The sequence below is a fragment of the Pseudorca crassidens genome, chromosome 1 (genome assembly GCF_039906515.1).
Source record: "Pseudorca crassidens isolate mPseCra1 chromosome 1, mPseCra1.hap1, whole genome shotgun sequence".
Taxonomy (NCBI): Eukaryota; Metazoa; Chordata; class Mammalia; order Artiodactyla; family Delphinidae; genus Pseudorca; species Pseudorca crassidens.
Genome location: NC_090296.1, coordinates 83,604,272 through 83,625,489, shown reverse-complemented (window position 1 = coordinate 83,625,489; position 21,218 = coordinate 83,604,272). Strand labels below are relative to the sequence as shown.

The window sequence follows — 21,218 nt, the reverse complement described above, 5'->3', positions numbered from 1 at the left end:
CATTCATCAGTCGATGGACATCTGAGCTGTTCCTACTTTTGGGCTGTTATATGTATCTTTGTGTGCACGTTTTTAGGCGGATGTATGTTTTCATTTCTCTTGGGCACATACCTAGGAGTAGAATTGCTGGGTCTCTGGTTACCTTTTGAGGAACGGCCAGACTTTCCCCAAGCCCCTGCACCATTCACATTCCCACCAGCAGTGTGTGAGGGTTCCAGTTTCTCCTGATTCTATTTTATTGTCTTCTTTTATTTGGTGCTGTTGTCCGTTCTGCCTTTTCTGATAACATTCTCGCTAAGAAGAATATTTCCATTCCATTTCTATTAGAGTCACAATTTGTTTCTCACATTAAAGAAATGAAAGGTGATTAGTTCTAATCTACCCTAACTGTAATATTTACATTTACTTTTGGTTTCACCCTGCTTCCCAGAAACTTAGTACAAAGAAAAAATGCCTATCTCCAAATCCAAAACCATTTTAGCTCTCAAAACCCAAAAAACTCTCCCTCAGCTATAAGCTCAATGAAGGCAGGCACCTTATCTCTCACTTTTTCTTGTAAATTTTGTATGCAGCTTGTGGTGAGCTGTCCAATATTAAATGAGAATGTGATTATTGTCTCATGTGTAAAAGGATTTAATGTTTTATAGGCTGATGGTTTTTCTTAATTATGCACAGATTTCTGACATATTTGGTTATTGTTTTTAACGTGCAGATGAACAGGAGACTGAAGATGTAACAGAAGAATGTAAAGAATCTTAAGCAAAGACTTGCTGGGGTGTGCTTTTAAGAAAGCTGGTAAATTAAATTAAATCACATTTTTTCCAAATTCTTTGAATTCAATGAATTCATTATAGAGACCATTCCTCAAATGATGATTTTAATGTTTGGATTCTCTCTTTCTGGATCACATTTCCTTGATATTTTTGAGACTCGTGGTATAATTGTTCAGTGGTTTTTCCTCATCGAAATTCCTGGGAAAATTTTTTATTGCTAAATTTGCAACATCAGGGATACGTTATAGAAACCAACATTTATGTATGTGTGCTACGTTAAAACTAGTTGAAATGCTATGATTGTTTTGTATTTGATTTGATACGTTGCCACTTTATTGTGATTTAGACAGATTTGATCACCATGAATTGTAGCTTTGCCCCTGCTTTCCCTTCTTTCCTCCTCTCTAATGCCTGTTAAGTAAGTACAACTTGCCGTGGAGAGAAATGAATTTTCTCAACAAAGCAATGTTAGGCTATCCTTGCTATCTTATTAGTAATGGTACTTTTCATAAGCAGAAGTTTGACTGAATTATTACATATATTATATTTAGTTATTTTCTTTCAGAGTTTGCCTTTTACAATGCAGCAAATAAAGATCAGCTACTTAAAAAAAAATAACCTGTGGTACTATTTGAAGAGAGAGGGTTTGTTAGTTACAAGTGAGTAGCCTGGATTCATGAGAACATTTTATGTCAACACTCCGTATGATGAATTGGCATTAGAACTAGAAGTCCAATTTATTTCTGATTCTAAAAAAAAAAAAAAAAAAAAAAAGAGCTATTGTGCAGTATTTAACAAAATTTGGAATAATGTATATGTAGCATTATTATTTTTCGCTCGAATGTTTTCATCTACTGATATTGGATAATATTAGTGATTGCTTACGTCAAGTTTGCTTGACTTTTTAAAGTGAAGACTTCTATAGCTACTGTTTTCAGAAGAATTGATAGGCAATTTCTTTTTCTAGCCTTTTTCAGTTTATATTAAAACAGCAGTGGTTCTTGTTGATGTTAATGTGCTACAGTGTAATTTGTCTTGATGCTAAGAGTTTTGCCGTGGGTTGCCAGCAGAGGTTAAAAGTCATGATTTTGGACTCTCATAGGAGTGACATGTGTGGCATAGGGTTTGGGTCAGAACAATCAGAGGAGAGAGGTGGTATGGATGGGGATTTGCAGTGGTGATAGAGAGGAGCCATTTTTGCCCATAAGCCTTTCAGAGGAGTGGGGCTTTCTAAACCCATGTGCTTCTGGTGTTTGACATGTATGTGTATGTGTGTGAGAGAGAGAAAGAGAGAGGGAGAGGGAGGGAGAGAGGGAGAGCAGGAAAGAGCGAGAGAAGGGGAGAGGGAGGGAGATGTTGGAGAGAGAGCTTATGCCTTTGTAAACTGTTCCTGCAAATGGTATTTGCGGCAGAGTGAATCTTTATGTTACAAGAGTTTAAGAGAAGGAAAGGAAAATAGAATGATTTTAAGTAGTGAATTTTACCATTGAAAGAGGTGACACCATTCCATAGCATGTCAACTGAAAGTACCTCTAATAAGAACTGGCAAGCTGAATTTGTATAATATATTCAACATGAAGGCTCCAGATTAATATATTCAACATGAAGGCTCCAGATTAAAAAAAAAGAAAGGCCCTGATAGGGAAAGAAAATGTTATTAAAAAATAAGTTTTTATTTTAAGGTTCCTTTTAGACCTGAGTGTTTGCCCCAGAACAAGATAGAGAAGAAAAGATATAAAAGAGCAAGAGCTAATTCATTTCAGGAATGAATTTAGGATCTTAAAATTTGAGGTTTTTCTACTTATGACTCCTCAAGAAAATTACTGGCATCACCTTTATTGTAAATTCCCAGAGGACCTAAAACTGCCGTCCTATCCAACTCTTTGAAATGCATGACAATAAAATAGAAGGAAAAAGCTATACCCCGATGGCATAATTTTAATTTTTAACACATCCTGTATTTTAGTACAACCTGATACGAAGGTCAGTCTTGGAGTGAATATGCAGCATGCCTGGGAAAAACCTCCTGTTCCCAGACACTTTTTTCTGTCCCATCTTGATATTTTGAGTTACTTTTGTTCTGTTACTACTTAAAAGTGAATTAGAATTCTCTCCCAAGACTTCACACGTTGAGCTGCTCAGAGAGTGAATGTCATGTTTCAAAGAATTATTTCTTTCAAATCAGTTTTCCAAATTTTATAACCATTACCAACACCTTCTAGTTCCTGACTCTTCACCTGGATACCATAAAATGATTTGGCAATTTATACTTATATAGGACTATGCTACCCTAGATAGATGTTTCTAGAATGGGAGAGAAAGATCAACAAGGAAAAAGAGTCTGTCTCACTCAGCCAGTCCTTTTTGTTTTAATAGATCTCAAAGCGAGACCTTTAACCTACTCATAAATTTTTTTATTCTACCTGTTCTTATTAAAACTAAAAATTGGCCAGTATTCTACATTCATGGTTAGCCCACCTGAAACTCAAGTTCTGCTTATTGTAAGGCATTGGCCTTCTCTTCACAAAATAATTTGATTTTTTACATGTATATATGTTTTTAGGATTTCGTCCAAATTCGACCTGTCTCTGTAGTCATCCGTTTTTGACCAAAGGTATAGTCGTTCTCCAAAAAGTGTTACCTGTAGAGTTTGACCCAACTTTTCGAGGACAGTTCTTCCTCCGTTAACGTTTCTAAAGCTTCTCCACAACGTGCAATGGTGTTGCCCACCCAGTGCCCTCATTCATGGCTCAGAAGATGTAGCTGTGAATTCTGTGTGCTTCACTCCTGTTTTCCTTTTTCATTGTTTTTAGAAACAGAACTGGACTTTGAAAAGGATTCAATAAATGACATTTAGTGACACTGGTAAAATATGAACTTGTATCCTTTTGGGTCCCACATCTCGGGGGGACATTTCTCATTGCTGTGTTTTTAATATGACAGGTTAATTTTTGTTTTGTTCTTCTATTCCACAAATCCAGCAAATATGTCATCTAAGCAACTCAGTCTTCCTAAATCGTATAGGAAATATGAATGTTCCTGTTACTTACTGTGTTTTCTTTTTGTATATACTCTATTGGTTTGAGGATGGAATTTACCCATACCTCATAACATAAAGCCAGAAAACAAATAAACATGGATACAGTAAGTATAAATATAAAGTTCCATATGATTTATTGTTGTTCCTTGTACATAAGAAACAGTAATATACAACTTACACTGCTTTAGAATGTAAAATGGATAAAAATGTGTACAAAAAAAGCACATTCCTAGAAAAGTATTGGCAAATAGTAAAAACAGGGAGGAGGGTAACAAGCAAAAAACAAATCAACAAAACAAAAAGAAAAACGAACAATTCTTCAATTCAGTGTGCAAACATTTTATAAAAATAGAAATACTAACTCTACAGGCAGTATTTCCTGATAAATTATTTAAATAGCATATCTACACAATCTGAGATATCTATTCCAATGGCAGTGAGAAAATAATTTATAAAAATAAAGCAATGGTATACAAGATGATAGAAAAACACAACTTTCAGAAAATGTATTTAACATTTCAATGCTATTTCCTTATTGGGAATACTTTTCTGTGAAGAATTTTTATACTATGTACAACATTGACTTTTTTTTTTTTAGGTACTACAGTAGCTTTAAGTTTGTTAGACATTTAAACTCTTTTCTGCTTGATCCAAAAATTCTTTACTCAGTCACACAACAAATGAGGTAATATTTGTATACAAGTTTCACCTTTGTCATTTTTTTCATTTGGAAAAAGGCAAAAATAATAAATGTAGATGCTTTTCATCTCCCTGGAAATAGGCACAAGGGATGGAGCAAAACAGTATTAAAGCCCTCCTGGCTTTCTTTGCAAACTAAAAACACTTGCAAATGGACAACCAAATAATTCCACTTGAAAAAATAAAGGAAAAAAGAAGAATCCCAAATCATTCAGTCTAAGCACAAAATGAAGAGCAGCTTGCTGTGCTGATTTCCTTGTGCCATTCCTATGAAAGTTTTGCTGATCAATCTCAACTACCAGCTCTCAAACACTTTCCATATGAAACCTAGATTCCAGGTAGAACAGAGTTAATAAATAATCTGTATTTACAATCTTACAGTCATGAAGACTTGTAGCAAAGATGATATGCTTACGCTTCTTCCTGTTCCATGAATAGTCTTTCAGACAGATCCTCCAGAATAAGTAAAAAATAAATATTTTACATTGTAAAATGTTTGTAAAAAAAAAAAACAAACACCAAACTACAGTCCAAAAGAGAAAATTGGAAAACTCCATGATATTCAGGAAAAAAGAGAGAAAAGGAATGTCTTAGTTGATAATTTTGTGCCTTTCTAACCATAAAAATACAAGCACGGCTACCTTTCCCATGGGAGGTAGCCCAGTGCTCACTGAGATGGTAGGTTTTCTTATTTCCCTGCTACATCTGCACAAGCTACGTCTGGAATACAGCTGACAATTTCAATATAACCAGGCAGTGGCAGCCAGCACTGCCTTGTGCTGGTTTAGTTCTGACTCCCTGTTCTGGTTGCTACAGGTGATGTGTAAGGGGTGGAAATCCGGGAGGAAGTCCACAAGCCAGTCTTTTCCTTCCTTCCCTGCTTCTATTTAAGTGCCTATTTACGTGGGTCAATCAGCTAACATGGGTCAGCATCATGAAATCCATCAACAGTCTTTCCCCTGAAAATGATTTAGTACCGAAAAAGGAACAGTCCCTCCATGTTTTCTTCATACAATCGTCTCTTGGGTATGCGCCCTCCCCTTAGGGCTTCGGCCCCGCCCCCCCATTCCCGAGGGAGTAGGTCAGGGCTGGTTTTGTTTGTCAATTCTAGCGAGTCCTCCCTTCTCTCACACGCCTGAAAACGCTTTGGAGTCCACTGCTCAGAGCTGGCCTCACAATCGCCCTCTGCCCTGACAAAAGCAGAGTGGGACAGGCACCTTCCAACCGAAGCAAGTGGATGCTTTTGATTTTTCAAAAGCCAACCAAAGTCATTGTTTATATCCTTGGAAGATTCTTCTCATTCAGAGGCTGAATGCTGAGTCTGATTTGGAAAATTGCATTTTCTTGAGGCAAGTCACATGTTCTAAGAGTCCACACTGATGCAAGCAGAGAGCAAAGGCAGGCAGGGAGGAGTGATCCTGGGGGTTTTCTTAAGCCCATGGTTCCAGAAGGTGCAATACCAGCAATGGTTATGATCAGTCTTTTCATCAACAGTTTGATGATTAGGAATCTGTTAAATAAATAGACAAACACATAAATACATAAACTAATTCATCAAGGCATCGTCATCTTAATATCTCTTAATACGTTAACAACCTAGGCATAGCTCTACTTTTATAATGTCAAAAGCATACTTTAAGATTGTCAGCTTATATAATTACACGTTAGTGTGTTGGAACATGGTTGCTAGGAGCTTGACACTGCATAACCTTCCAGAACTTATGCTGTGATTTCTAAGTCTTTCCGTGTTAAAACTCTAGGGAGTTTTATTTTACAACTTAAGACTCAAAGATTACACCATAATTTAAATATTGAGTAACAGCAACCATATTTTTTTTACTGTGCTTCATCTTGTTGGCTCCAAGCTTGGCCCAGTAAACGTTTATTAAGCACCTGTTTTGTAGGAGACCCAATGCTAGACTCAGTGAGAGCTTAAGTAACCACTAAATGAAAAAAAGAGCAAAGGTTAGTAGTGAAAATTAATTTAACATGCCAACATGAAGGCAATACTCCTTTCCCTTCCTTTCCAAGAGGGAAAGGTTCTGAAAGACAACCTGGGCCGTAATGGCATGAATAAAACTAAGTGGTGTGCAAGACATAGAAATGTAAAATTTAAAAAATTTTTAGTATTACTGCTGGGGTCTGAACTGTACAGGAGCTTGTCTGCAGTTTACTTTGCGCTGGCTATGAAGAGAACAGAGATTGCTAAATTAAAATGGTTCACAAGGACTCAGCACTTCATAAGCCGCAGTTCATAGGCACTATTTCATTTTTTATCATGTGCCTTCAACAGCAAAATATAAATAACCCTTTCTCTAAAATAGCCTTTAAATCAGCCTCTCCCATGATTGGCATTCTTGGTATTGGTCTGAACTAGGGATGTCAACTGGTATATTCACTGTCATTTTGCTCCTACCTCTGCATTCATATTTCAGGTCAGAGAAGAACACCATTTCTTGAGAGAAGACGAACAACCCTAGCCTACCGCCAGCATAGGTTTTGTCGTAGATGGGTCCTGAGTCGGCCATGATTTTCTTCCCTTCATACATCACCACTCTGCAGGAAAAAGGAAGTCGCGTTAGTGACCCCCTTGCTTTTTGGTCCTCTCCTTCTCTCCCGTCAGTGTGACTTAAGTGAAGTTTAATCAGAGCAATCTTACCTAATGAAACCCGTCTTTGGCCTGTGGCTCAGACGCCATCTGTAGGCGGTGAAATCTTTCCAGCCTATTTGACGAGGGTCATGCCACAGCGTGCGTACCTGGAGGAAAAGGAAACGAAAAGGTTGAAACAGCCTCATTATGAGATTTATATTTCATTCCATGAGAAACGGTGCTTGAAAGGTACAGAGTTGACCTAAATTAGAGGGCTGCAATGTAGGATTTTTTTCCGAAGGCCTTTTTCATTAGATGTGTAGCCTTGAATGTACATATAAAGCAGAGAGAAGAGAAACTTTTATTTGTTTGTTTGAAGAGGCTAAAACTGCCTTTGGATTTGAAGTGGGCTCCCCTCTCAGACCCTAGGATGTTTTTTCAAAGCAGAACTTAATGCTGCAGTTGGTGATGCGGGGAACGTGATATCTAAGATTCCCTGTCGGGAGGCCTGGCCAAAGCACAGCATCCCTTGTGCTGGTCTAGCACCTCTCCCCCTTCTGCAGGGTGTTATTCTCACCTGGCCGGGGGTGTTTCCTGTGTGCCACAGGGCATTCCGCAGGTGCTCGCCAGGCCCCGTGGTGGAGTTCACGACCTTCACAGAAAGGCCGGAGTATCCCTGAGCCCTTGTGGGGTTGGTGTCCCAGTAGGACTGAGTGACTTGCTTCCACATCACAACGTAGAAGCGGCTGCTGGACTGGTAGCCAAAGACAAATCCGGCATAGTCATCATCCCTTTCGGTGTTGATGAAGAAGGTGCCACTGAAGTCCACAGCGTTAAACTCATCATAACCTGGAAGAGGAGGCCAGACCCAGGTTAAAACCGGCAGCCTTCGGGAAGTTCTCTGTTACACTCCTAGGCATTTTTTAGCACCCATGGGGACACACACGACTGCCAGCTTTTATATTTGCTTCTTTCCCCTCTATGCACTGGCCTTTCGTTAGAAGAACTCACTACTCACCTACAGCAAGTCCAGGATCACAGTTGACGGTCTGGACAAGTTCTTTACCCTGATGGCGTACAACCCAGTTAGGGTCATTTTGGGACGTCCCTTTGGGATCTAGAGGAATCATCTGGAATCGGCGGAAATCGGTCTCACTGATATCAACGTTTTCGGGACAGATGTCATCGATGTCTGGCACGTTGTCCTGGTCAAAATCATCTTTGCAAGCATCACCTCGACCATCACCTGAGGCCAAAAAGGCAAGAGTACAGTGAAATTCTGAAATAACCGTGACTGGTGCCAGAAATTCACTGTCTTCTCAAAGCTGACATTTGGTCTGTTCATCCTTAAATGCATTCAGCTTTGTTTTTATTTCCTGAATCCAGACAGCCATGGTTTCAGTGACTCTCTTTAAAAGTGGCTCTAGTGACTCACCATCAGAGTCCTTCTGGTCAGGATTGGGCACGAGCCTGCAGTTGTCCTTGTCATCAGGAATGCCGTCATTGTCATCGTCATGGTCGCAGGCATCGCCCTTGCCATCCTTGTCATGGTCAGCCTGGTTGGCGTTGGGCACGTAGGGACAGTTGTCCAGGTTGTTCTGGTGGCCGTCTTCATCAATGTCCTGATTGTTGTCACAGGTATCTCCAATGCGGTCCGAGTCAGAATCGAGCTGAAAGAGACAGAAACAGAGGGTCAATTGGAGTATGAATCATTGATGCTAAAGAGAACTTCTGTAAGATTCTCCAGTGTTGGATTCGGCCAGTGAGGTTTGAAGTCTATATGCCACTGCCAAAAGCTAGTCATATTAACAGATTTTAAATGTTTTTCTTCTTGACTCTTGTTTTCATATGACAGTTTTAATAGGGATTTTTGTTGTTGTTTTTTTTAAAATAGAAAACTGTCGAAATAAAATTCAATAGAAAGCAGTAACTAATCCCCAAGGATGGAATGCCATGTTAACTGCTTATATTTTAATGATAAATGAAATTCTTTGAGTACAATTTGTTATTTTCCATTTAAGTTTTCAATTAGGAAATTGTTGACACGTCAGCATCTACTCTAGGTCATTAAATCATGGCAACATGGCACTGCTTTTTATACATACTTGGAAATCCATATGGTGGGATCAATTATTTTCTTCTTTTTTTAGGTATTTGGTTTTATATCTCTAGTCCATGATGGTTGTCAACTGTTGGCTCAGGTAGTCAGAATTCTAAATTTTTTCAAAACTGTACTTCTCAAGAGTACTTTTTTACATTATTCAGTGTATGTGGGATGCTTAGGGATTATTTATACACAAGTTGAAATGTTTCTTGCCAGTATTTATGCTCTTTGCCATTAAGATTTTTACATGATTCATTAACTGTTATAAACTTTATTATTATCGGAAGAACCAAAAACTCATCCAGGGAGGTTAAACGGCATTGAGGTTTAATTTACAGTAAGATCCAAACTCAACATAGATGACCCTCAATGCCATTTGATCAGGAAAGCTATCCCAGATCATTCATGCTTTCCCATTACGGCCCCAAAGAGATTCATCCTGTTGCTTTCTGTTTTATAGGAGCTCAAATGAACAAACATTAGGAGCTCAGCTGGACTTCTCATTTTTTGAATCTTTTAAAAATATTCCCATTTTTTAAAAGCTGGTTTCTATGTTTTCAGAACAATGCCTTAACTTTCACAGCTAGAAAATAATGACGAGCAATTACACAAGAAAAGGAACTTGTTCTGGCTGATGTCTATTTGCAGCACTCCCTGGCAGTGCTACGGAGAATTATCTGCTTGCAGTGCCAAACACTTGAAGAATGACAATGAAACAGGGATTTCTCCAGTTTGGGGGAATTATTTTTAGTTTGAATTTCTTGCAGCCAGATTATATCATTAGCCGTGAAAATGGTTGTGTATCGTGCTTAGGGATATTTTCTTCCATCTCTGAGTTTCAAATATGATTAATCTTCCCGTAGAGTCGTCAGCCACAGATTTCTGCTTTGTATAATTTATCTTAACAATGGTAGATCCCGCTGAGCAAGTCACGTGGACCTTCTTGTAGAAGACAGGATTGACATTACAAGACTGTCACACTAAAGACCTATGAGACTCTGCGAGGAACTCATGTCAGGCAAACTGTTCACATGAAAATATTACAATTGGCTATGAGAGCACTGAGAGCCGTGGTAATGTTTGAACTCTGTTTAACTCCTCTATTTTTTAGAGGCCTAGAAAGGGATATTCTAACACTTTACTGAAAGATTCTGAAAGGCATCCACCGACCTGATCTGGATTGTGTTCCAGGGGGCAGTTGTCACACTGATCTCCAACCCCATCCATGTCAGTGTCTCTCTGGTCCACGTTGTAGACATACTGGCAGTTGTCCCGTTCATTGAGGATACCTGCAGAGAACAGGGGACAGGTAAGAGCTGGAATCTCCAGCCTCAGCTGTTTCAACCAAATCGCACACTAACAGCCAGGGCTGCTCAAGGTTGAGAGCCAAGTGAGAGACACTGGGGCCCGCTGGAGTCAGGGAGTGCCTTACCGTCCCCATCAATGTCTGCTGCGCAGGCGTCTCCTTCCCCGTTGTTGTCCGTGTCAGCCTGGTCTGGGTTGTGGTTGTAGGGGCAGTTGTCACAGCGGTCTCCCACGTCGTCTCTGTCATAGTCATACTGGGCTGGGTTGTAATGGAACGGACAGTTGTCCTGCAAGGATAAGAAGCAGAGCATTTTACAACACGGCCCATGAGGCCCGCCTCAGACCACATGCAGAATATTTATAAAACTGTGAAAATATGCGACAATTATTTTCTATTTAGTGGATATACTAATTGAATCCTCTGTAAAATGGTCACTGCAAAAGTTAAAAGCCAGGACATAATGAGTGAAAAATGAATTGCTGTTGGTTACGAGTCAGTGAGATGTAAATAGAAACTCAACATCACTGCTCTCAGTGCGCTCAAAGAAAATCTTAATGTGACTTAAAGAAGACATTTGAAACCAATCTGGGGAGCGAAGTGTCATTTGTTCACATATTGTAACCTCTTGCTCCAACCGGCGGAAGGGAAGGTTGTGATGAAAAACAAAACCCTCATTTAAAAATTCTCTTGGCAACATCTATGTCCTCAAACTACTGAAACACAACAAATAACTTCTGATGATCCTAGATATCAGTAACTTCATTGAATCTCAAGGTGTTACAGGCTGTTGCTGAATACAAAAGCTGAAAGAGGAGTAGAAAACGTTTTTTACCCTGTCATCTGGAATTTTATCATTGTCATCGTCATCGTCACAGGCGTCGCCGATTCCGTCCTTGTCATAGTCTTCCTGCCCTGAGTTGGGAAGGTTGGGGCAATTATCCTGGAAAGAGAAGACACATTACAGCTGCAGTTTGCATGCCTTTTGCTCAGCTCAGGCACCAGAGATAAACGCTCTAGACTTTGTACACGCTGGGAACACAGCCATGCTCTGCTGGTATTTGGTAGAGAAGTGAACATTTTTTTGGACAACATAATCGACTGTGGAACACAACTGCCCACAGGGCCTGCTGCCCCATTCATGATCTTGGCACCAAGTGATTTAATATTAATAAGAATTAGGGCTGCTCTGCCTTTGGATGATTTAATCTTTCAGTTTCATTTTCAGACTTTTAAGCATTTAAAATCCCTCAGCCTGTTCCCTTGATAAGGGCTTTCTGGAGGTGGGCGAGGAAAGCGGGGGCTACCTTTTTGCAGTGGTAAGTTGCATTGGCCACGCACACCAGGTCCTTGTTGGGCCAGCCGTCCAGGTCTGTGTCCTCCCCACAGATGATGCCGTTGCCGGCGTAGCCGGGCTTGCACTCGCAGCGGTACATGGGGTCACTGTAGTGGCTCAGGTAGTTGCACTTGGCATTCTTGTTGCAGTCGTGTGTGCCGTCCATGCAGGGGTTGCGGGGCTTGCACACCTGAGGGTACATCCTGACATTAAGGCAGAGCCTTCGAGAGTCCCCAGACACCACAGAACCAAGAACCCAGATCCCCATCGTCTCTGAACAGACAGAGCTCCATGGGAAGAGTGTGGGTCCTCCCCATCCGCCCCGGGTATGTCCAGGTTACAGGCTAACGTGGCTTTTTGTGCGTTTTCCTTGAAATTGCTCAGCACCTAGGCACTTAGAAGCCCATCCACTCACAACTTGTTCCAGAGCAGCATTGTCAGAGGTGATGGACCTGTTTTCCTTGCTGGAGGTACAGTGGATTTTCTAGTCCCGTTTCTAAGAGCTAGGTTGTCCACTCACCCCCTTCCCTGTTTTTTGTAAAGGGTATAAGATGACGTTCCCTCCTTTCGTGGCTCTTTCGCTCGAGGACACCCCTCCTTCACTCCCGTCTACGAGTCCCCTCTGCTCTACCTGTTTGTTGGTGGTGGCATGTTCCACGCCCCGGCCGAAGGGCTGCGAGCCGGTGAAGCGTGGCGGGCAGGGCAGGCAGTTGTAGCCGGGGTCTGTGTTCTCACACCTGTGCTCTCCGTTGTGGTTGAAGCAGGCATCAGGGACTTCTTTGCACTATGGAAGAAATAGCAGTTTGCTTCGTGTTTAGAGAACACTGCCAAAGGAAATGACTAGGACAGGTGAGCTGCTTTCCTAGGTCTGGTAACTCCCAGCTTCTCACCTCATCAACATCTTTGCACTGGATGCCATTTCCGCTGTAGCCCGGGGGACAAGCACCACACTTCCAGCTGCCGTCAGGGTAGCTGGTACACTTGACGTCCGCAAAGCAGGGATTGGACAGGCATCCATCTGAGACAAGAGAGACAGGCAAATGGTGGGTCTCAGCTGCTTCCCAGTAACTGCCATTCCGGACACTTCAACCAGGGTGTAAAATATTGTAGGATCTAAACAACTGATAGCTTGTTGAGATTATGCTGTCCGTCTGGCATTTTAGAGTAATCAAATCACTCAGGACCATTCAAAGCCGAACCCCTGTGAACGCTAACCATGGCACTCAGTGGTTTTGTCCTGGGCTGCATGGCTTACCGATGGGACAGTCCTGCTTGTTGCAGATCTGGTTTTCTGTCACATCACCAACGCAGTCCTTGCCTCCAAACTGGGGTGTGGGGTTGTTGCAGAGCCGACTACGTTTCTGCACCCCTCCTCCACAGGTGACGGAACAGATGTCCCATGGCGACCAGGGTCCCCAGCCTCCATTGACTGTAAGAAAATGAACCACAGGCCAAAGTTAACGCCGATTTTCAAACGCCTTACCTTCACAGGAGACTCTCCTGAGTCTGTTCATGCTACCCTGACACATGGAACGAATGTTCTGGAAGAAGGTGAGTCTGAAATTGTTCTTTCTGTTTTCCATTAAAAGAAGCTGCTGCGCTGTGCAGGACTGTGCTTCTATTTGTTTCTCTAGGAAGGGACCTTTCCCCGTCCATGACCCACCGAGCTGGAAGCTGCAGATGCCAGCCAGCCAGCTGGGCAGAGCTGCTGCCGGGTGACGCATGCACTTACTGGGGCAGGCGTCTTTCTGGCAGGCTTTGGTCTCCCGAGCTTCGCCCTCACATGGCTTCCCATTCATCTGGGGGCTGGGAGAGTTGCACAGCCGGATTCTTGTGATCACACCGTCTCCACATGTTACAGAACAAGACGACCACGGGGACCAGTGGCTCCAGCCGCCATCCTGTTTAACTAAAGGACAAACCAGATGGTTATACGGTGCTTCCCATGAGCCAAGCTCTGTGCTAGTGCCTTTAAATGCATTATCTAAACAAAATCTTCAAACTAGCCCTATCAGGAACTATTCTTACCCCCGATTTGCAGATGAGGAAAGAGCCTCAGAGAGGCTAAGTTGTGCTCAAGGGTGCATAGATAAGGGGGAGACTTGGGATTAGGTCCAGAGGCTAGAACCTGTGCTCTTAACCTCTGTATTATGGAGCTGCTGTTGGTGACGACAGGGACAGGTCAGTTCTCCACATCTCCAAGTGGCCAAGATACTTACATCTCTTGTCACACTCCTGAATGTGGCAGGTCCGTGTCTGCACGGAGGAGCCCTCGCATCTGTTGTTGAGGCTGTCGCAGGAGCGGCCACGCTGCTGGATTCCGTTGCCACATGTCACAGAGCAAGAGGTCCACTCAGACCATGGGGACCAGCCATCGTCCGCAGAATCGCTGGCTGCAGAGGACATGGGCGCATTTAGCGTGCAATCATTAAAACAAGCTATTCTTTTGACTGCTCTGCTCAGGACTTTCTTCTTCCCTTGCTAGAGGGTGACAAGCAATGTAGTTGTTAGGCCAGTGGCCAAGGGGTTTATGCCAGGTCATTCTGTGCACAGCCTCGTAGCAGTTGCATGCTTTGCCTGGGCTGGTACAGCTGAGCCTTTTCCCTGTGTGTGTTCCTATTCATCACTCCCTCTCTCCTCCTGTCTGCATTTCAAATGAGTTTCCCTTTTCTGACTTAAGATATTTCAGTAGGCAGTTGCAGTCCCAGGCTTCCAAAAATACTTGAGTTTTAGGCAACTTATAGGAGTCACTTCTGCCTTTCAGGGGAGCCAGAGACCATGTGTTTGGCAGATGAAGTTGAAGGCAGCAGAGCCGCTGTTGGCTGTGGCTCCAGCTCGGTCATGAGGTTAGTCAGTATGTTGCTTCTCTCACCCTAGCATTTGGGACCTTTTCTGCATATATCTTCACAAGAGGAAAGTGCGTTTGTTTATCATCTGCCCAGGCACGATGACTACAGTCACGTCTAGCTGTATCTGACACGAGACAGAGAACTTGTTTTCTCTTGCCATCAGCTGGAACCTCTCCTAGCAATCCCTGATTCAAGTTCAGAGCTCCGCCAGTCCCCAGCTGGCTTTGTTCCCTTTAACCCACACCTGAAGTGATCTCTGGAGGGGACTGGTTATTCTGAGTTGTGATCAATGTGTGTAGGTGCAGTGGGTGTGGGAGGTGTGGGTGTGAAGGGTGAGTGCTACTTTCTCGTCTTATTTATCTTAGTTGTGATGAATCATTTTTATGACTTGTACCTACTGTACTGTCTCAGCAAAGTGATTAATTCATACTGGCAACAAAAGCCAGGGATTGGGTACCATGAAACAACACAGTGCCCTATTTCTTTTATGGCCCTGACACTCAAACTGCTGTTTTGTCTTAGGTCTCTTATGTCTGTATACAAAATGGGTAGAACTTTCAGGCCCAATTAAGTCCAATGCTCGCACCAAAGCCATCCATTTCTCTGGTGAGCAGATTTTTCTTGACTCTAGGCCATAAGGTCAAATTCTAAAAGCAGTCAACTTAGAGCTATCACTGCTACCGATTCCTCTCTTCTTTCCTCAAAGCATAGGATCATTCTCAATAAGCTATACCAAGATTATTGCCTGTACTGTGATCCAGGGGGGTAATCAAGTTTAGTCATAAGGGCACTTTTGGCTCTCTACAGCAGACAAGCCATCAGTTAACCAGGTGTCGCAGCAAGAAACTGAATGAAAAACATATGATGGAGATGGGGGTGGGGTTCAAGCACTATGTACAGTTGATCCAGTCGCTGAAGCATGATTATGCAGTTTTAAGAACTTACGCCAACACCGCGGGCAGCATTCTCCATCAGGAACTGTGGCATTGGAGCAGGGCATGATTGGGCAGGACACTTTTTTGCAGATGGTAACTGAGTTCTGCAGGGCAGGAGTGAGGGAGAAATGGTTTACTAGGCATACTGCAAGCCGAAGTTTACATATTGAAACATTTCCATTACAGGTTGACACGTGGTCAGGGCTGTTAAATGCTCTAGTGGAATGATTTTAATAGAAGATCTGCCTCTGTCATGTTGGCAGCCACCAGTACTGTAGAGACAGTTCTGGTGCTAGTTACTTGTCACTCCACCCCTCGGAGAGAGCTTTCTTAATTGCCACTTAGTCACTTTCTCATGCACAGGACAGCGTGAAGAGTTTCTCCAGCGGGAACCACTGAATGTCATGGGTCAGATCTATTACTCTGCATCTAAAAATCAAACTCATGAAACTCAGCCAGGACTTGAAAAGTTTTAAATTATATCTTTATGGGGAAAAGAAGATCAATGAGCATCGTATTTTCTCATGTATAGATCTGGCTTTATATTATATTGGTCGAGAATGGGAATTTAGTAAATCTGACTCGCAAATCCAGCAATCCGTGATTTGTATTTCAGCTTGACTTTGCTCAATGAGTCAGGTAAACCCCCTTCACTCCCCTGCCCCTGGCGTTGCAGGGTGGGCGGGGGGATCCAGAAGGACATACACACTGCAGGCAGCGCCATCTGAGCTAAGTGGACAGTTCTGTCCTAACATGGTGGGCTAAGTGATTTGCACAGCAATCAGTACTGTATTAAAAGAATCTCTGTGTCATAGCTGAATACGAATTAGGGTTGGGGGGAAGAAAGATCAACTAGGTTTTACTTACCTGACATTCAACACTTAGCCCTTGAACTAAAGCAGGTAAGTTACTGAGATGTTTAAGTAGATGTGTTCTTTTAGATACTTAGCCTGGGGTATCATTAAGACTTTGAAAAACTCTTGGGCATTTAAAGATTTTATAGATGTCATAACTGCATCTTAAGAAAAAGACACCATTTGGGTTATCAGGCCATGGAACATAAAAAGGGCCTGTGTGGCTATCTGGATCTTCCCCCAGAGACTGTGGCTTCAGTGCACCATCTATTCGTATTTCAGTCTCTCGAGCCCCTTACCTGGCAGCGACACTCAGTGCAGCTGTCCACCGTCCACTCCTCGCTATTCCTGTACTGGACTCCGTTGTGGTAGCAGAGCGGGGGCCTCCTCAGCTCATTGACCAGCTCTTTGTTCTCTTCAGTCTAAAAGGGGGAGAAAGGTCATTAGCGTCCAGCCTCACTTTCAGTCCCTCAGCATCATCGGTGGTACACGTTCGAGGGCTCATGCTAGCGGGCGGGGGGGCGGAGGCCACTGACCACTTTGCGGATGCTGTCCTGCAGCGTGGTCACGATGGTGCGCAGGCCCCTAAGCTCCAGGACCATGTTGGATAGCTCGTCACAGGAGATGCCGCACATGGCTTGCAGATCCTTTGTCTTGTGGCCAATGTAGTTGGTGCGGATGGCAGGGCTGGAACCGTTCACCACATTGTTGTCAAGGGTGAGAAGGACACTGGTAGCTGCCAAGGAACAGAGGAACACGATGGGGAAAGTTATAGAGGATCTTCAAGCAGAAGACCTCACTTGCCAGTCCCCAGGGTTCCTAGCCGTAAAAGACATTTCATTTTGGGTGAGGGATGCAGGAGGACGGGATGCATGTGTGTGCTGTTGGAGGTCACCTTTATATACCTCTCAGCTATGTTCCCTGGGGTAATTTATGCACAACCACCATTGCATACGTTTCTCAACTTGTTTTGGGTGGAATTGCCCCACTTTCCCTGTATGCCCTAAAAACACTTACAGCTGGAGCAGCCTTTGTTCCTGAGGATGTCTTCTGGTGTGGTTCCAAAGACAAATCTCACGTTCTGCAGCACGCCCTGTGGGAGGACACACATTATTTGTAGACGCTTGGTGGGGGAGGGGGGGCGGGGGTCAGTGGGTGGGGGAGACTGTTTATGCTGGGAAAAGCACACAACAGATGTTCTAGAAGTTTCAAAGAACTCCCTTTTAAGATCACCATGTCAAAATAACACACCAACATGAACAGCCAAACAACTTCAAAAATCTTAACTGTGTCTTGTGCCAAGTCTTCAGTGTTGTACAAAGAATTCAGTTATCAGCCTACTCGGAGACACAGGAAATGGAATCTGATACTGAGACCGGAGGATATAATGACACTCTCCAGTGTCAAAGAGTTAACTGTGGGCGTTTCAAAGCCACAGATACAAAGATCTAGACGTTTAAGCATGGAAGAAGCTGCAGCAGCAAATAGCCACTATTTTAATCTTTTCTTTGAGACCAGTTACATCCCCATGAGGAATCAAATAGCAAAGTGGTATTTATTCTGCTCCTAAAAGTACCCACTTCAAGCAGTATTGTAATTGCTGGAACACATTTGAAATAAGTTCTTTCCTTGAGAAGAGCATAAAGAGTATTTAAGGTTTTGAACAGGCTGTTATAGGAAAACTATTTCTTGTTTCCTTTAGTGGTTTTCAAAGTCTGGTCCCCAGAACACCAGCGCCAACCTCACCCTGGAACTGGTTAGAAATGCCAATTATCAGGCCCCATCCCAGACCTATTGAATCTGAAACTCTAGGGGTGGGGTGCAGCAGTACCCATTGTAGCAAGTCCTCCGGGTGACTCTGATGCTCCCTGAAGTGTGAGAACCGCTGCTTTAATACACAGGCAGGATTTCCTGTCCTAGAACCCCTGCCTCTCCTGTGATTGCCCTCCTGGCAGATCAGCTGCCTCTCAGTCGACCCCATGGACCGGGAATTGAAGAGGCCTCACCTGGAAATTGTCATTGACACCTCCTTTGGCGATGCGGAGCCTGGCGATGCTCGCCAGGTCCCTGGTGAAGATGCTTTGGATGGGAGCATCCAGCTCAGCATTCTCCATCTTCTCACAGTCGATGTACAGCTGGGCCCTGTCCTCCTGCACAAACAGGGTGATGCTCTTCCACTGGCCGGTCGCCAGGAGTGCTTCTTCCACCGACACCACATGCTGCTTCCCCTGCACGGTCAGGCTCAGGTCCAGGGTGCCCGCCTTGCCATTGGAGACCACGCTGAAGACCTGGCCGGAGTGGTCTTTCCGCTCCACGGCCAGCAGCGTGCCCCGGGTCTTCTTCATTTGCCTCAGGGAGGCCAGGAGGAGGAAACCTTTCTCCGCCCGCACAGCATCCACTAGGTCTTGGAACTTGTCGTCAGGCACAGGGGGGATCAGGTTGGCATCCTCGATGCGGAAAGCTGGGCTGGAAGGGTCAGGACCCTTCACCAGTCGGCGCCCGGAACCCTTGCGGGCAGCCCCCGTGAGTTCAAAGATGTCAAACACGCTGTTGTCTCCCCCAGACTCTATTAGACAAGAGCAGGACACACGGTGAGCTCTCTGGGCTGGGCCTGGGGTGGGGCTCAGCTCTGGGGTGTGGGGCAGAGGGACAGGGTGAAAGCTCCTGGCAGCCACCGAAAGAGCTGAATAAACACCAGGGTCACAGGGAACCTGCATCCCGACGTTCGGTCAGGGCTCAGGGGAGAAGAAGCTGGGAGGGGAGTGCATGGGAGGGAGGCACACCTGGGGTAACCGGACCTCTTCCCTCCCCCCTCAAAAGGTATTATACAGACTCACCTGGAATGCGGTTGGAGCCGCACACATGCCACAGGAACAGGACACTGAGTCCCCAGGCCAGCCCCATGGTGGAGCTGTTTGTGCCCAGCAGGGAGCCTGCAGCAAGAAGCACAGAGCCCAGGGTCAGAGGCAGCCAAGCAGGGCGGGTGGGCAAAACCTGGCTGGGCTTGGGGCCGGGTCCCTGGGGATCCCCCTTTGGCTCCACGTTTGTGGCAACGAGGGGCAACAGTACTTACTTTGGAGAGGGCAGCAGGAAGAAAACGAGAGAGTTGAGGGGAGGAGATTGTGGGGCAAGACCAACAATCGGGGGGCGGGGTGCTTTTCCTTAAGAAGTTGAGGGTAAACAGCAGCATCAGGAGATATAGTTTGGGGGCCCGGGGAGGGCACGGGGGGAGTCTAAACTCTTTTCTAGAGGACTGATAGAAAGGTTTAGGGAAGACGAGGAGAAGAAAATCTTGGGGTGTCCTGGCGAGTTGGTTTGTGAACCCCAGGGCTGGAGAGGATGGCCCTGGAGCCCTTCCATAAGAAGGGTCCCCCAGCGGCTGGGAGGGACAGGATGGGGAAGACGAAAAGTATGAGATCCGGGGTCCCTGAGGCGCCGAAGCCTGGGAGCTCCAGGTGGATGGCCAGGGCAGCACTGGTCCTCGGCGGCCGCCCAGGGACTCCTTACCTGTGTGGACACGGATGCAGAGGCCGGGGCCGGCGACGAAGGCGCAGCGACGGTACCGAGCGCTGGAGAAGCACGGGCAGAGCGGTACGCCCGGAGGCCGAGGGATCGGAGGCTGCGCGGGGAGAGCTCGCCGTGGTGAGCGCTCGGCGGCCGGCCGGAGTGCACTGGCTGGCAAGGCGGTGGAGCCGCTCGCTTTTAAAGAGGCGCTCACATTCCTGGGGTTTCCTCTGGCCAATGGGAGGCCGCCGGGCAGGAAGCGGGAGGGGGGGCCAGTCTGGGTTCCTCTCTCCGCCCCCCGCTGCCTGGCGCACAACTTTCCAGCTAGAAGGGGAAGGGGGGCGACAGGGGTCGGGCCGAGGAGCACTGGAACTTCTCAGAAAATTAGGTGCCCGCCCACGCGGCCTTGGCGCTCATGGGCTCAGCACTTTGGCTCTGGCGCCGCGCGGCCCCGTGCGCTCTGTGCGCATCCCGAGCCGACGGGGCTCTGGACAGCCACCCAAGACCCTTGGGGGGGGCTTTCAGGCAAACCCGTTCCCTTGAGTGCCTGCGCGACGGCTGAAGGGTGGACACGAGCCCGTTTGTACGGGAAAAACTGAGCCCGACGGGGTAAATAGGACCATGAGGAAATCAGTTGTTGAAGGAGTTCCCTCTTGGGTACTTGTTGACCCTCGTCCATCCATCCAGGTGGGGTGGGGACCATGGGACCCACTTGGCGCCGCGCTCCTGCCCTCGCCCCACGCCTGTCCTCCGCCTGACCCCGCCCCGCGAGGGACGTGAGTAAGGTGTCGCGCCGGCCAGCAGGGCGGCTACGGGGCTCGGCTTCCCACGGCGCGTCAGGGCATCCTTTCTGCAGCTGCCGGCCCCGGAGTCCCCGGGCAAGTCCCTTCTCCCAATTGCTGCGGCGCTTCCAGGGCTGGCCGCTTGGGGGCGATATGCGAATTCTGATCAAGGGGACGCGAGCTGACCGCTTCTTTCTAGTCAGGAATGTTAAGGAAACTTATTCTTATCCACTTCCCTCAAGCCAACATTGAAATTGTGTCTTGAAAAACAGTTTTTGTGCCCACTCGTGCTTCTTAACGTGACTCCTTTGGAGGTTGGAGGATTTGCAGCACCATGTGGCTCCAGGGTCTCAAATTATTTACAGAACAGACCCATAGAGTAATAAATTACCCTCTGCTTATCATTTTATTTCCTTTTTTTTTCTTTTTCTCCCTAAACGTTCTTTTCA

At 45.2% G+C, this 21,218-nt stretch overlaps 2 protein-coding genes across 4 annotated transcripts in view; one reads left to right on the top strand and one right to left on the bottom strand.

The window, feature by feature from the left end:
* The window catches only part of FSIP1 (fibrous sheath interacting protein 1), a 206,536-nt gene extending 202,613 nt beyond the window's left edge, over positions 1-3,923 (top strand). For all 3 annotated transcript variants that reach the window (XM_067742611.1, XM_067742602.1, XM_067742593.1), the window contains one exon: positions 713-3,923. In XM_067742611.1, the coding sequence (XP_067598712.1) occupies positions 713-736 (24 nt within the window). In that variant the 3' untranslated portion in view covers positions 737-3,923. The remainder of the gene's footprint in view (positions 1-712) is intronic.
* On the bottom strand, positions 3,923-20,160 carry THBS1 (thrombospondin 1). Its single transcript, XM_067742582.1, has 22 exons — positions 19,991-20,160; positions 19,321-19,416; positions 18,490-19,049; positions 17,501-17,576; positions 17,020-17,219; positions 16,783-16,905; positions 15,640-15,733; positions 14,065-14,238; positions 13,578-13,754; positions 13,101-13,274; positions 12,736-12,863; positions 12,477-12,629; positions 11,817-12,035; positions 11,345-11,452; positions 10,639-10,798; positions 10,377-10,495; positions 8,538-8,772; positions 8,121-8,348; positions 7,680-7,951; positions 7,172-7,269; positions 6,929-7,068; positions 3,923-6,022 (listed from the first exon to the last, which is right to left on the bottom strand). The coding sequence occupies exons 2-22, from the start codon at positions 19,385-19,387 to the stop codon at positions 6,015-6,017; spliced, it is 3,513 nt and encodes a 1,170-aa protein (XP_067598683.1). The 5' UTR covers positions 19,388-19,416; positions 19,991-20,160; the 3' UTR covers positions 3,923-6,014.
* Between the last annotated feature and the right edge of the window lie 1,058 nt (positions 20,161-21,218).

Bases quoted from the DNA above. Each gene is read 5' to 3' on its own strand.
- THBS1 (XM_067742582.1), bottom strand. From the start codon at position 19,387: ATGGGGCTGGCCTGGGGACTCAGTGTCCTGTTCCTGTGGCATGTGTGC. The intron at 17,220-17,500 runs GTAAGTGTTTTT...GTTCCTTGGCAG, and splicing joins GAACAAAGGCTGCTCCAGCT to CTACCAGTGTCCTTCTCACC. The intron at 14,239-15,639 runs GTAAGTTCTTAA...TGTCCTCTGCAG, and splicing joins ATGCTGCCCGCGGTGTTGGC to CCAGCGATTCTGCGGACGAT.